The sequence below is a fragment of the Macrobrachium nipponense genome, chromosome 36, assembly GCF_015104395.2.
Source record: "Macrobrachium nipponense isolate FS-2020 chromosome 36, ASM1510439v2, whole genome shotgun sequence".
Taxonomy (NCBI): domain Eukaryota; kingdom Metazoa; phylum Arthropoda; class Malacostraca; order Decapoda; family Palaemonidae; genus Macrobrachium; species Macrobrachium nipponense.
Genome location: NC_087220.1, coordinates 32294077 through 32308656, shown reverse-complemented (window position 1 = coordinate 32308656; position 14580 = coordinate 32294077). Strand labels below are relative to the sequence as shown.

At 38.5% G+C, this 14580-nt stretch overlaps 1 protein-coding gene across 1 annotated transcript in view; it reads left to right on the top strand.

Annotated features, from left to right (window-relative positions):
- Window positions 1-14580, top strand: part of LOC135203556 (fibrocystin-L-like) — a 76149-nt gene that overhangs the window by 40995 nt on the left and 20574 nt on the right. The window contains exons 44-58 of the mRNA XM_064233293.1: window positions 888-1126; window positions 1757-1911; window positions 2495-2779; window positions 3301-3473; window positions 3800-3869; window positions 6005-6167; window positions 6556-6791; window positions 7481-7630; window positions 8323-8541; window positions 8895-8992; window positions 9852-9958; window positions 10740-10827; window positions 12063-12244; window positions 13867-13985; window positions 14389-14539. Of these exons, the coding sequence (XP_064089363.1) occupies window positions 888-1126; window positions 1757-1911; window positions 2495-2779; window positions 3301-3473; window positions 3800-3869; window positions 6005-6167; window positions 6556-6791; window positions 7481-7630; window positions 8323-8541; window positions 8895-8992; window positions 9852-9958; window positions 10740-10827; window positions 12063-12244; window positions 13867-13985; window positions 14389-14539 (2435 nt within the window). The remainder of the gene's footprint in view (window positions 1-887; window positions 1127-1756; window positions 1912-2494; window positions 2780-3300; window positions 3474-3799; window positions 3870-6004; window positions 6168-6555; window positions 6792-7480; window positions 7631-8322; window positions 8542-8894; window positions 8993-9851; window positions 9959-10739; window positions 10828-12062; window positions 12245-13866; window positions 13986-14388; window positions 14540-14580) is intronic.

The window sequence follows — 14580 nt, the reverse complement described above, 5'->3', positions numbered from 1 at the left end:
AGAACTCCTGCCCCTTGTCCAAGTATGTCAAAGTCTCTTCTGGTGCCCAGTGGATCCCGGTGAACCACTATCACATACCACCACACCAAGTGTGGCGTGAAAAACATGTCTGTTTGCTTTGTGGTTCATAAATATTCATTGATTTCATGCAAATTCTAAATCACTTTCTTTTCATAGACTGAAGAACGTTATATTATAAGTTGTATCTTGATCAGTTTGTTTTGTGTTCAAGTTTTCACGACAAATTCTGGTGGTCAGTGAGGTGTCAGACTGACAGCTATTTTATTTGCTAATGTACACACGCTTCTTGATGAATTATCCTTGTGGGGATGTTATGACGCCTTGATTTCAGAAAATAGAGGTTAAGGGATGATTGTTAAGGTCTTTTAACTGCATTTGTAACATTCTGGTATTTGCATGTCATTGTCTTGTATCCTTAACACAAAGGTAAAGGAGAGTAAAAGGCATTTTCAAAGCGTAACCTCTTTCAAAGATGACGTTTCAAAACAGAAAAATTAAGCCATGAATAAAGAAGGAAGAGGGATGATATGAAATACAATACAGTTATTGGGGAAGGAAGGAGCAGAAACAGCAATAGTACACATTTTTTCTCAGCTGCCTACGGTACTCAAGAAGTAGGATAAGAAAATTCAGAATGCCACTAAACTTCATCAATCCCCTTTTGTGTATTTTTTTACTCAGGACTTTAGAGAACTCTTGAATAGAAATAGTTGTAATATATTGTGCTGCCTAGGATACTTAGGCGTTAAAGTTGGTTGTGTTTGAGCATTAGTTGCCAGGATGTGCAATTAAAAACTGTACTTTCATTTAGCTATTTTCCACTTTTCAAATGTGATTTCAGCTCCTCTTCCCTCACTCAATCACAGGTTCATGGTCAACGAGAACGAAAAGCGAACCATAGCCTCCGTATCTGGTGACGGGCTGACAGTCACGCTCACAGAAGCTCTGCAGTACGAACACATCTCGATACAGCAGACTATCGGGGGACGAAATATCGAGACTCGCGCTGAAGTCGGCCTTCTCACTCGCAACGTCAAGGTCCGGGGAAACATCAACACGGACTTCAGTGAGGTCATTGAAGCCTGTGATGAGCAGTGGAATCCAGGTATGTCAGTGTATGTGGGTGGAGCAGTTACATAGGTGGGTTTTTGTGCTGCAGTGTTGGATGCAGTACTGAATTGCTCAAAATCTGAGATTATTAACACTTGGTTCACCTAAATTGATGGTTGACGGACCTTGTAAACTCTTGCATGCATGGAAGCATGGGTTACAATGGTAAAAAGTAAACAAGGATAGTAATAGTGATAAAAAGGATAAAAAATTATTGAAAAATTCCAAAATCGTGGATTAGAAAGTCAGCAAAACCAGAGATAAAAAGCTTGTTGAGCTTTCTGTCAACTCGTTGGTAATGGAACTCACACGGAGGGAAACTCTCAGACGTTTTAGTCTAAAATTATTTGTTACAGTTCCTTGGAAAGGAAGTTCTCATGCTGAATTAAACCCAGATTGAATGCCTGGAATCAGTTTCTTTGTTTTACAGCTCTCAAAGCCCTCATAAATTTTACAGAGGATATTTGATTTTTAAAGAAGAGCATGAATGATTTTTTTTACCCTACTCCCAAGAAAGGACAGTTACTAAAGAAACACTGTTGACTACCTTATATCACATTTTTGTCTCTTTAAAATGTAATGTATCTGGGTACTAGTTACTTACACTTCTAAAATTATATCGCAGGCCAGTTTGAAACGCAGTCTTGCTTCGATGGACGATTTGGCGAAGAAATGGGCAGCGATCAGTTTGGTGCCACTGTCATGATATTCAGCAAATTTCCTAATCAAGATTTGGTCGCTGGTCGCATCGAATATGTTGAAGTTACCGAAGCTGGACAGGTAGGGCACCTTACTTTGTAGTACTTAGTGCTAAGATGAGTTTGCCTTGTAAGTAGTGTGTAATGAAAAACCTGATGATTTCTGTTAAGTATCTGTCTTGCAAGACCTTTAAATAGATGTTAGTTCGATTATAGGTCATTAGGGGGAATTCTACATGACGTCCTCTGGAGTATACTTGCTGCGGACTGTGGCCACTTTGTCATCTGACGTGCTGTGTTCACTTATTTGCCTTACACCGTGTGGTGATCATAGAATTAATCTTTTCCAACCATATGTTGTTCCTTCTCTTCTGAAACGTAGCAATCCAGTCTTGAGTTCGAGTTATGCTGCTCCAACACACTTTCCTTTATTTATTTATTTCTTTTGTTTATTCTGCTCTCTTCTCATATGCTCTGCTTTCCATTGTTTTTTTCAGCTAGCTTGCCCCACGAGAATATTTGCTCATTATGAATGACAAGTGAATACTCTTGTAATATAACTTATAACATAAGGCTTTAATTACTTATTCATGAAAAGTCTTTACGCATAATCTCCTTTCATTATCTAGAGTGACTAATGTTCATCCCTTCTTGGTTTTCGACAGGCCTTCAATTTAGGTAGGTACCCTCTTCACTTCCACTTGGTTGGCAATGTCAACACGTCATACATCAGAGGTTGCGCTGTGCACCGCACATACAACCGAGCCGTGACTATCCACGCAGCAGACTACCTGACCATAGAGCGCAACGTTGTGTACAACAACATGGGTCATGCCATCTTCACTGAAGATGGTATCGAACAGAACAATGTTATCCAGTATAACCTCGCAGTCTACACCAGGACGTCGTCCTCACTTTTGAATGTTGATGTCACACCATCATCATATTGGGTAAAGAAATGGTTTTCACTATTTGTTGGTAACTTTTATCATGTTTTATTATATAGAGTGGGTTTTTATTTGCTCAGATCTTTAATGTAGTTTTTCACATCAGTTGCTCCCAGCACAAATAGGTAAAATCCACGAATACATGACACCTCTCTTAAAACTCTTATACGTAACTGCCTATTTTGATACTTCAAACACCAAAAACCCCGTCTAAAAATGCTTATACCTACCTGTTTTCAAGTTTTTATCATGAAAATTGTATTTACTCAGGAAAATGATATGAAAACAGTAATTAGTGAATATTTCTTAATGAAAAATTCTGCGAAAAATGTGGATATACGTTCCACAGAAATCCAGAACCCCAAATGAGGTGTTGATGTTAGACAGCATATCCTTGAAAAGTCGTTTCCAACTTCAAATCTATTGTTATCAGGTTTAATTTTTGAGGTTTACAGAATTTTCTCAACAACAATCGACAGTTCATCAAAGCCTGTACACTTACACAAACCGTCCTCCATTTCTAGGTTGTCAATCCAAACAACATTGTCCGCCACAACGCTGCTGCTGGTGGCACCCACTTCGGTTACTGGTACAGGCTGGAAAGAAACCCCTCGGGACCGTCTGCAACGACCTCCTATTGCCAAAATAATGCTGTTATGGGAGAGTTTACTAACAACACCGCCCACTCTATTGGAAGGTACGAATTGAGGAGGGAAATTAGTTCATGTTTTGTCTTATTTACTTTGAAGGCTTTAATTTCATCTTTATCTTGTCTATTGTTGAGTTATATCGTTTCTCCTTTTCATGCTGGACTTTGTGCTGTCCAATTTCCATAGCTTTTATGTGGACCAATCTCTCAGGCTAGCCCATAAGAAGGTAAAAGTCACACCTTTTTATCCTGAGCTTTGTGCTGTTCAGTTTCCATAGTTTTTATGTTGACTAACCTCTCAAACTAGCCCATAAGAAGGTAGAAATAATTCAGTGGTCTAGTTAGACTGATTTATAGTATAATGCTCTTTCCAGGTATGGTCTGTGGGTGTTCTCAATGGACGGCTACTTCCCCAAAACAAGAGCCTGCGGAGGAAGTGACTTGGTAGGTCTAAGGTTATTTGTTCATTGATATAGTAGAGGCAGTAGGCCTTCATTGGAGAGGACATTACTGAATGGTGTAGTCTTCATTCCTTAAATGGGGATCATAGACCAAACTATGTTGGATTGAGTGCAGACTTTAACCTTATGCGATAAAATATTAGAACTGAACTTGGATCACAGACCAAACTATGTTGGATTGAGTGCAGACTTTAACCTTATGCGGTAAAATATTAGAAACGAACTTGGATCACAGACCAAACTATGTTGGATTGAGCACAACTTTAACCTTATGTGGTAGAATATTAGAACTGAACTTGGATCACAGACCAAACTATATTGGATTGAGTGCACACTTTAACCTTATGTGGTAAAATATTAGAACTGAACTTGGATCACAGACCAAACTAAATTGGATTAAGTGCACACTTTAACCTTATGTGGTAAAATATTAGAACTGAACTTGGATCACAGACCAAACTATATTGGATTAAGTGCACACTTTAACCTTATGTGGTAAAATATTAGAACTGAACTTGGATCACAGACCAAACAATATTGGATTGAGTGCACACTTTATACTTATGTGGTAAAATATTAGAAATGAACTTGGATCACAGACCAAACTGTATTGGATTAAGTGCACACTTTAACCTTATGTGGTAAAATATTAGAAATGAACTTGGATCACAGACCAAACTATATTGGATTGAGGGCACACTTTAACCTTATGTGGTAAAATATTAGAAATGAACTTGGATCACAGACCAAACTGTATTGGATTGAGTGCACACTTTAACCTTATGTGGTAAAATATTAGAAATGAACTTGGATCACAGACCAAACTATATTGGATTAAGTGCACACTTTAACCTTATGTGGTAAAATATTAGAAATGAACTTGGATCACAGACCAAACTGTATTGGATTAAGTGCACACTTTAACCTTATGTGGTAAAATATTAGAAATGAACTTGGATCACAGACCAGACTATTTTGGATTGAGTGCACACTTTAACCTTATGTGGTAAAATATTAAAACTGAACTTGGATCACAGACCAAACTATATTGGATTGAGTGCACACTTTAACCTTATGTGGTAAAATATTAGAAATGAACTTGGATCACAGACCAAACTATATTGGATTGAGTGCACACTTTAATCTTATGTGGTAAAATATTAGAAATGAACTTGGATCACCGACCAAACTATGTTGGATTGAGTGCACACTTTAATCTTATGTGGTAAAATATTAAAACTGAACTTGGATCACAGACCAAACTATATTGGATTGAGTGCACACTTTAACCTTATGTGGTAAAATATTAAAAATGAACTTGGATCACCGAACCAAACTATGTGGATTGAGTGACACTTTATCTTTATCGTGGTAAATATATTATGAACTTGGATCACAGACCAAACTATTTTGGATTGAGTGCACACTTTAACCTTATGTGGTATAATATTAGAAATGAACTTGGATCACAGACCAAACTATGTTGGATTGAGTGCACACTTTAACCTTATGTGGTAAAATATTTGAACTGAACTTGGATCACAGACCAAACTATGTTGGATTGAGTGCACACTTTAACCTTATGTGGTAAAATATTAGAACTGAACTTGGATCACAGACCAAACTATATTGGATTGAGTGCACACTTTAACCTTATTTGGTATAATATTAGAACTGAACTTGGATCACAGACCAAACTGTTGGATTGAGTGCACACTTTAACCTTATGTGGTAAAATATTAGAACTGAACTTGGATCACCGACCAAACTATGTGTGTATACTTTAACTTTATTTGGTAAATAAATCTGTCAGGCAACCCCTTTGTGATCATAGAAATGTGACTCATGGTCTCGTTAAACTAATATTAAATCAGTAATAATGATCATGATCATGGAGAAATAAATCCATAGGTATATACTGTATATGTAGACATTTGTAAACAGATAAATCTGAGCAGAGGACTTTCAGGGAATCTGGGAATGAACCTGTTTAATTTTCCTTTTCAATTTCTTATAAAAGATTGAAAAGGGGAATTGAACTGTGAATTTGTTTCTCCATTTCAAGACTCATGCTACTATGAGTATTTTTTAATAATGATACCAATCCCACCTGCGCAGGTTGCCAAGTGGCACAACTTCACAGTGTGGAGGTGCGACAGAGGAGCCGAGGTTGTCTTCGGTGGCAACCTCCAGTTCCACGGCTTCGTAACTCTAGACAATGAACACGCCGGATTGGAAATGGTCAAGATGCAGGGCAATTTTGGTGAAGACGATGGACCAGGTGAGTCTTTCGTCACGCTGCGTTACTTGAGTGGCGCCGTACTCCTTGGGATGTTACAGTGTTGGTGGGTCTTTAGCGGTGGGAGGTTGAAACCAACATTCTTTGGAAGCTTGAATTTCAAGTCAGTGGCCCCTGTGGTGGGCTTGTTCCATGTGAATAGGATTCATCTACTGAAATAATAAGGATAATGTAACAATAAATAGTGTTCACTTTGCAGTGAAGTCTGTGTATTCAAGTCCTAATTTCAAGTCAGTGGCCCCTGTGAATAGGTTTCATCTACTGAAATAATAATGATAATAATAATAATATACCATCATCATCATTCAAGGCAAATTTCTGATTAGCATTCACTACAGAGTCTGATCCGACTTCTGGTTATGTCTGGCAGGTATTTTCGACTCGCTTGTGATTGGACACTCTGCATTGTCACCTGGCGGCTGTGGCGACGAGACGAGCGGTATCATTGCACCAAAGCAGAACATCTTCAGCATTGCTGACACCAAATTTGTCAACTTCGACACTGGAAAGTGTTCTGCATTGTCTGGCTGCTCCCAGTGCAAGTTCAGGCAAGGAGGTTTCCAAGTGCAAGTTAAGGGACTCACCTTTGAAAACTCACCCAACAAGGTAGAAGTCATACGTTGATTCAGTTCTTCAGGCCTAAGTTCTTCTATTATACTTATCAGTCATTTCTTGCATTTGAATGATTTTCAGTCCAATCAGCTATCATGTTTATACAACTGTCAGTCAGGTCTTGTGTTTATTTTATCCTTACAGTCACTTTTTTTTTTATTTCCATCAGCCTGGTCTTGTTTCATATAATTATTAGTAATCTCTTTCATTGATTTTATGTATCTCTTGGCCATTCACAAGGTATCTCCGTTTCCTCACAAAGCATTTCACAAACCAAATTATTTGTCAGTTTCATGACTGATTTTCTAAAGGCCATTTCACTTTCTCTATTTTGTTCATCATTCAGTTATCTTGTGTATTTCCTTGTTAGTGATGGCCCTTGTTCATTGGCTTATCATATGCTCAGCATATTAATAAAATTGAAGTCCACTAAGTTGCTTTGCATTTCACTGTCTTCACTTCTTTGGTTACTTTACCAAGAAGAGTAATGTATATATTTGAGCATCACTGATGACAGTTATCACAGCTTCCATATGCAATCCGAAGAGCTTTTCCCTTCATTCTAGTCTAGTCAGCAGTTTCTTTGTGATCTTCTTCACCGCAGACACCTTCATTACCTTTGGAATTGTTTGACACGTGTCATGGATCTATTTTAAGACGGCTTTACCTTTCGTTCTCCACAGATGAGGTTCCAGTGGGAATACGAGACCATCTGGATAGATGCTGATGGCTCCCTCACCGGTCAAGCAGAGAATGTTTTAGTGCCATCCATGGGCATCCTTCCCCCGTCCAGTTGCCAGATTAATGTCACAGCATTTTCCGTCAACCCCGAGGTAAGGAAGAAGGACTTGTCTTAGATGTAGCTAGCTGGTGTCTGGATGTTCTTGAAGTCATCTGTCAGTCACTTTCCCTGCCCATGATGTAGATAATTGTTTTGTTTTTGGAAGGATTCCTAAAATACTTGTTAAAGCAGGGCTTAAATCTACAAAAGGAGTGAATTATTTTGACATCTGTAGTTACAGGCTGTTGAAAAGCAATAACATTACAGTTCAGAGGCTGATAATGTATGTAAGGCTTTCAACACCTATGCTTTTTTCCACTGGCTCGCAGGCAATAATTATACTGAAGATTTGTAAACTGTAGATCATGACTCTTTTTGTTTCTTTTGGAAATTAGAAAACGTAAGTTTAAACAGCGCCTCATGATTATAAGGAAACAACAGAAGCCATATTAATGCTTTTTTTTCTGGTGAATGGGCATGTCCTGCATCTGAGCTTTGAAAGGAAGGCGGAATCTTGATGAAATAACGTTACTAGATGTTGCTGCTGTTAGAATAAGCCAATCTCATGCTAATGTTGACTCTGGGTGCTGTTAGAATAAGCCAGAATCGTGCTAGCTTTGGCTCTGGGTGCTGTTAGAATAAGCTAGCCTTATGCCAGAGTGAGCTTGGGTGCTTGGCTCTGGGTCATGCGAGCAACCCATGAAGGAGCACTGACGTTGAATATTGTTTTTGTTTACAATCCAGGCGCCAGGTTCTGTCTGCACTGGTCTGAAGTTCCTGCGATTCAACGTCAAAGGGCCCAACATCAAACCAGATTCTCTCCAAGGGAAGGAGATCATCGTGTCCAACGCCCACGGCAGCACACGTGTCCCATACAGAATCAAGAGACTGACTACAGAGGGATGGATGGGCATTTTACCCACAGGCGATAACTACCAGTGGGAATTCAATGGTGCCCAACAGGTAATGTATATACATACTTTAATTTATATATTGCTGCATACATGAACACAAGACCACTGTTTTACTGCTTTTTCTCGATGGAGGATATTTGTACACAGCAGTTGGGCGTTACTACCCTAATACCATGCATTTTATCACGTTTTTACCTATTTATTGATTTATTATTTTTCATTTTTCAATAAGTGAGACCTCTTCTTTCTGAATTTCCCTCTACCTCCTCTTACTTCTTCCTATTGAAAACTTTAATATTCTTTGGAAGCTTCAAGAATTTCAAGTTAGTGGCCACTTTGGTGGGCATGTTCCAAATGAATAGGGCTCATCTTCTGAATAATAATAATTTCTTTAACTTTCAGATCACCAATTTGACCTATGACGCAGAGGTACGCCTTATGGAGAATGGCAACTACTTCTTCGTCTCTCACGAGTTCATCCAACGCCCTGACTCTTTTGGGTAAAGGATCCTTTTAATTTCATGTTGATATGTTAACGCCACTGATTATGTTAATTGCTTGTCCTCGAGGAGAAAGCAATACTCAGTTACTTGACATTATTATCCCTTGTTTTTGCCTCTTCTTCATCACCATCCTCTTTAAGACAAATATCATGGTGCTGGTATGTTCAAGGCTAAAGATTTGTGCACCTAAGCTCAAGGCTAAAGGTGCTGGTATGCTCAGAGCTAAAGGAGTCATTATCCAGAACTGTATTTCATTCTATTTTCGAGGTCAAGGAATAGTGCTTCTCCCCAATACCATCCTGAATAGCACAACTGTGACTTAAAGTCATTAAACAGGTCGCTTTGGACCCAAAAAGACCTTTTGGTGCCCATCTACTCACTGAGGAAAGTGACCAACTTTGACTAAAAATGTTAATTGTAGGAGCATTTTATTTTTTTACAGTGCTTAGTTACTATGTATGTCGTCATTCAGTTACTTCACTGTGATGGACAAGTTAATCCTTTATGAGGTTGAGTTATGAAGTACCTCTTCACTCTGTAATACTAATTAGGATTGAACTGTTCTTGCAGTATGATGCTAAGTGGTTAGTTACCTCCTCAGAAAAATATATAACTTTGGAGAACCTATTTGGCATCAGAAAGAACGGTTTCTTCTTCAGTATAACTTCAAGTGTTGATACTTATTGTCAAAAATGTCATTTTCAAGGACCACTTTCCTCCTCAGCATCTCATCAAAGAATAAAATGAGGAGGTAAAAACCTTAGTTGACTTTGCATTTCCCTTTTGAAGGATCGAACCTCGAGCTGCAATCAGCACCCTACATATTTTCCATATTCCATTTGATTTCTTTCTACAGAACCCTGGGAACACAGAGGAACAGCACCATTGCTCTTCCAGACCCGAATACCAACGTGCACGGTGATTACTACTGGAATAACGACACCATGACAATGACTTACATGGGTGGGTATTGTTTGTCGAGAGTCCTTGAAGATACCTTAGCAGTTCCTAAAGTAGCAATGCCCCCCTCTCTTATGGGGGGGTGGAGGGTAAGCCCCTCTTCGATCCCTAGCTGTATTGCTTTTCTCGTTTTTTATCCGTTCCTTTATCCGTTCCCTTATGGTCTTGTCAGCACTAGCCTCCGTAGAGGGCTAGTGCCGTCAGTGTAAGGTGCACTGTAGACATTAATAAAAGTTTTTTTTTGTGATGACCCTTCAACCCCTAGCTGCAACCCCTTTCATTCATTTTGCTGTACCTCCTTTCATATTCTCTTTCTTCCATCTTGCTACCCATCCTCTCCTTTTTGCTGTTAATTTCCTTTTCCAGCGCTGAATGATTTCATAGGTCCCAGTGTTTGGCCTTTGGCCTACACTCTATATATACCATTTCATTCTTCCTGCTTAGCTGTCCAGCCTCTTTAACTTACCTTGCTGTGATGTTCACCTCTTATTGAAGAAGAAATCCTTCATGTAAGCTTTTGTTAAGAGTCTGTAGATTTGACTGTGGTCTCGTTATGTTAATAGTAATGATTTAATTTGAAACTGAAAAAAGTAATTTTGATAGACATATGTAAACTGGCTTTGCAATAGCTATATGATCATTGAAACGAGAGAGGAAGAATTCTATTATTTTACCGCTCATATAAGGATTAATGCTCTGATGACAGAGCGTTCAGGCAGAGCGTTTCTGTCATATGCGATGAAAGCTTCTTCGAATATTGAAAGTGGATCTTATTTTTTCACAGTAAGCTCGACTCAGGGACGTCGTAGAAGGACCGTCTTCGATGGCCGCGTACCAGGCTTCCAGCGAAACATTAAATTCCAGGTCTACAGGTTAGAAGACGCTTTGTGTATTTTTTCTTTTTTTCTTGCAGAGAAAAACAAAAAAGTAAAATAATGAGTCAAAGTTTCTCCGACGTAATCGAGTATAGATAAAAAAATAGACCAATCTCTCGGTTGCCAGACGCACGATCATGGCTAACTTTGACCTTTAATAAAATTTTAAAAACTACTGAGGCTAGAGGGCTGTAATTTGGTATGTTTAATGATTGCAGGGTGGATGATCAACAGACCAATTTGCAGCCCTCTAGCCACAGTCGATTTTAAGATCTGAGGACGGACAGGAAAAGTGTGGAGAGACAGACAAATAGCCATCTCAATAGTTTTGTTTTACAGAAAACTGAAATACCATTTGCTAATTCATAATTTCAATGTCAGAGCAGTTCATTCATTGTTGCCCCGTGATGGAGTTCGCTCGTAGTGTCATAGACTCTTGTTTTGATTTTAAACTGGTTCTTGTGTCAACCAAAGGTTATCGATGTCACCTCCAGAGCTGTGCGACTGAAAGGGCATATATATTTGAGACTCGTCCTAACTTTATATATTATCCCTTAGTGCATTCTTGGTCGTTATCTCTAGTTTCCTTAAATTTAAAAAGGTCTCATTTATGAAAGACCTGTACTAAATCCTCTGTCAAGTTATAAAGAAACATGTTCGGTTCGTTTTTTATTTATTTGTTTAATTTTTTTGCCAGTTTATTTTCGTTTTCTGTGGATGATTGTCTTCTCGTAAAATTCGAGGGTAAATCTAGGGAATAACTCCGCGTTGAGTATTTCTTTGGAAATTACAGTTTCCCGTAGTATTTGGGTTGCATATTAAGAATTTACCGTTAATTTTTGGGGGGTCGACTGTAATTAACCCCCAGGTGCTAGTACTGAACACGGCGAAATACTAAATTTGACTCCCTGATCCCAAATGACTGTCGTAGTATTCGCGGGAACGTTCCTAACAGTCCGTGCGGAGTTATTCCTTAGAATTACCAATTCGGGTTCTACTGATTGTTTTTTTTTTTTTATAATTCCTAGAGCGTCAGCGTCATTTGCTTTCACGTTTCTGTTGACTCATCATTGTGAAGTTATAGGGAAAACTCCATTTTCCCTCAGTGCCATTGTTAACAGTATTTGCTTCCTAATGAGTTATATAGTGGGTGTCATTTCGTCCATAGAGAATCCATCCTTGGGAAAGTCATGGAAAACTACATTCTACTCTCTCTCTTTGACATCTTCCAGGTGCTACTTCGAAAACTGCATCACTCCCACCCCCCCACCGGTACCCACAGGCCGACCAGACACCACCTTCAGGTGGTCAGACACGGAGACGTGGAAGGAGGTACCCGTGGGATCAGGAGGGCATCCCACTGAGGGCACCTATGGCCTGCCCGTGGCAGGAGATGAGATTATCGTCCCACCTGGTAAACATCCCATTCTCTTTACTGGCCCCACCTCATTGTTAATTAATTAATTAATTATTATAATTTTTTTTTTTTTTTTTTTTTTTTTTTTTTGATGAGTGGAATATCTTCTCTCTGTATTTCCCTTCACCACCTCTTATATACTTCTTCCTGATGAATAGTACCTTAATACTATTCTATGGAAACTTCAAGAATTCCAAGTCAGTGGCCCCTTTGATGGCCTTGTTCCGTATGAATAGGGTTCATCTTCTGAATAATAATAATAATAATGATAATAATAATAATAATAATAATAATAATAATAATAATAATAATAATATTCTTTGGAAGCTTCAATAATTTCAAGTCAGTGGCCCTTTGGTGGGCTTATTCCGTATGAATAGGGTTCATATTCTAGCTGAAACCCCCATTCATTAATTCTACTGCCACTCCCGTTCATATTCTCTTTCTTCCATCTTGCTTTCATCAACCCTCTCCTAACAATTGTTTCATAGTGCAGCTGCTTGAGGTTTTCCTCCCTTTACACCTTTCAAACCTTTCGTATTGTCAATTTTCCCTTCAGCGATGAATGACCTCATAGGTCTTGGCGCTTTTTTCACATTTCTGTGCCTCAGTTTTACTTGTAGTATTCACACATCATCATCATCACATATTTCACTGAGGCCTAAATATCATTAGCTCCTGAATAGTGACATTAAATATAGCCCAACTTGTTCCCCATTATTTTCTCAATAAGTTTACCTTTCACTTTGGCACAGAATTGTATGAAACCCTAATTCTAGTTATTTTCATATTTTTTATTGTTTTCATTTTTATTTTACTTTATCTTATTTTTTTTATGCCCCCGCTAGCATTTTTCCGGGATGTAACCAAGTACCTTTCCCTGATAAGAGCCGGTCGTCATGTCTTATCATTTCTTAAAAACTAACCATAGAATTTTCTTGAAAATAATCTCATTATGTTTGCCACACCCAAATTATCTTAGAAGGACTAATCTAACCCAACCTAACTTAACCTAACCCAACCCAACCTAACTTAGCTTAACCTAACCCAACCAAACCCAACCAAAGCTAAGCTAGGGTCATGTCAACATGTAAAAAAAAACTGGGGCTGGTGCAGTTCTAGCATACGTACATCTCGTGAATCTGCCTCCTGCTTAAGTAGTTCATCACAGTATTTCAAATGCCCCTTTACCCAGTTGTTCGTTGTATTTTGCTGTTAACATATCATTCATTCACATGATATCTTCGTTGTATGTTCCTGTCAGCAGTTTTCCTCCAATGCCTTACTTATTTATTTACTGTTTATGCATTTTCTTAACTATATTCCTTCATCTTATTCACTGAAGTTTTGTCTTGTTTACATTTAGGTCAGGTTAGGTTAGGTTAGCCTATATTGCTTATCATGAACTGACGTATACAATAGAACACTCGCGGTAATGTCAATTTCGCCATGAGTCTGACATTAGGGAAATATTATGAATTATTGCTAAAAATACAAAAAGCTTTTACTTCAGTCATGTAACTGGAAGAAACTTTAGTTAGTTTATGGAACTATTATTGATTATTGAAGATTGATTGTACTTTGTTCAGTCCTTGCTAAGGGATTCATACCGTTTCCAGGAATGTGGCTGATTGTGGATATTGCAACGCCCCCCCTTGCCCGAGTCTACGTCTATGGCGCCATCGAATTTGAAGACACAATGCACCACACCTTCAGTGCAACCATCATTTACCTTCAGGTAAAGTACCGTACCTGGCTGCAACCTCTATCCGGTCCTTTTAATGTACCTTCTTTCATATTCCCTTTCGTACACCTTACTTTCCTCGACCCTCTCATAACAATTGTTATGAATTGATCTATTAAAAATAATTGAGACAAGTATATTCTTTGATTAACTGCACCGATTTTATTACAATTTTAGTTGAGTCTAAGCATAATTAACACACACAATAGTACCCAAGAGCATATTTTGTTGTTGTTTGATATTCCATCTCTAATCAGCATTAGAATATTTGAAATGCTTATCTCATTTATAGGTAAGACAAAGCCAAACAGGCATGTAATTATTCTATCAAAAATAATTGATACAAGTATGTCGATTTAAATTTGATTGAAATTAAAGTGGACTTTGAAAATTCCAGGGTGGCTCAGTTGTAGCAGGATTCTCAGAGGATGCTCCGTTCACTCACAATTTGAACATCGTCCTCCGTGGGTCACTTGATCCCACAGACCCAGACAACGTGGACATGCCCATGCCCATGGGCGTTCCTAGTGTGGGTTGGAAAGCAATTGGTAAGGAAAGCAAGGATCTGATTTGCCTAATTTCATCTGTT